Source organism: Eimeria mitis, genomic scaffold, assembly GCF_000499745.2.
Source record: "Eimeria mitis Houghton genomic scaffold, Emh_scaff102, whole genome shotgun sequence".
NCBI classification, from domain to species: domain Eukaryota; phylum Apicomplexa; class Conoidasida; order Eucoccidiorida; family Eimeriidae; genus Eimeria; species Eimeria mitis.
The window spans coordinates 25,625-25,877 of NW_013567126.1; the positions used below are offsets into that span (position 1 = coordinate 25,625).

Below are 253 nucleotides of genomic sequence, written 5' to 3' on the forward strand. Positions count from 1 at the left end.
CCCCCTTGCGTGGGGGGCCCCTACGTGGGGCCCCCGCTCTGCTTTCTGTTGCCGGTTGGCCTAGACGTCGCGTTAGGGGGCCCCTGGGGGCCCCCCTGGGGGCCCCCCAGGGGGCCCCCCCATCAGCCGAAGCACCCCGGCTTGGGGGCCCCCAGCTGGGTATTGGCTCAGCAGGGGGGCCCCTAGAACGCTGGGGGGGCCCCCGTCCGCTGCAGGGGGCCCCCAGCTCCACTGGTGGGGGCCCCCTGCGCGA

General features: G+C 77.1%; 1 protein-coding gene across 1 annotated transcript in view; it reads right to left on the bottom strand.

Moving 5' to 3' along the window:
- Window positions 1–72: 72 nt before the first annotated feature.
- The window catches only part of EMH_0077340 (uncharacterized protein), a gene marked incomplete at both ends in the record, with an annotated part of 7,476 nt that continues 7,295 nt past the window's right edge, over window positions 73–253 (bottom strand). The window contains one exon of the mRNA XM_013494066.1: window positions 73–250. Coding sequence (XP_013349520.1) covers window positions 73–250 — 178 coding nt within the window. The remainder of the gene's footprint in view (window positions 251–253) is intronic.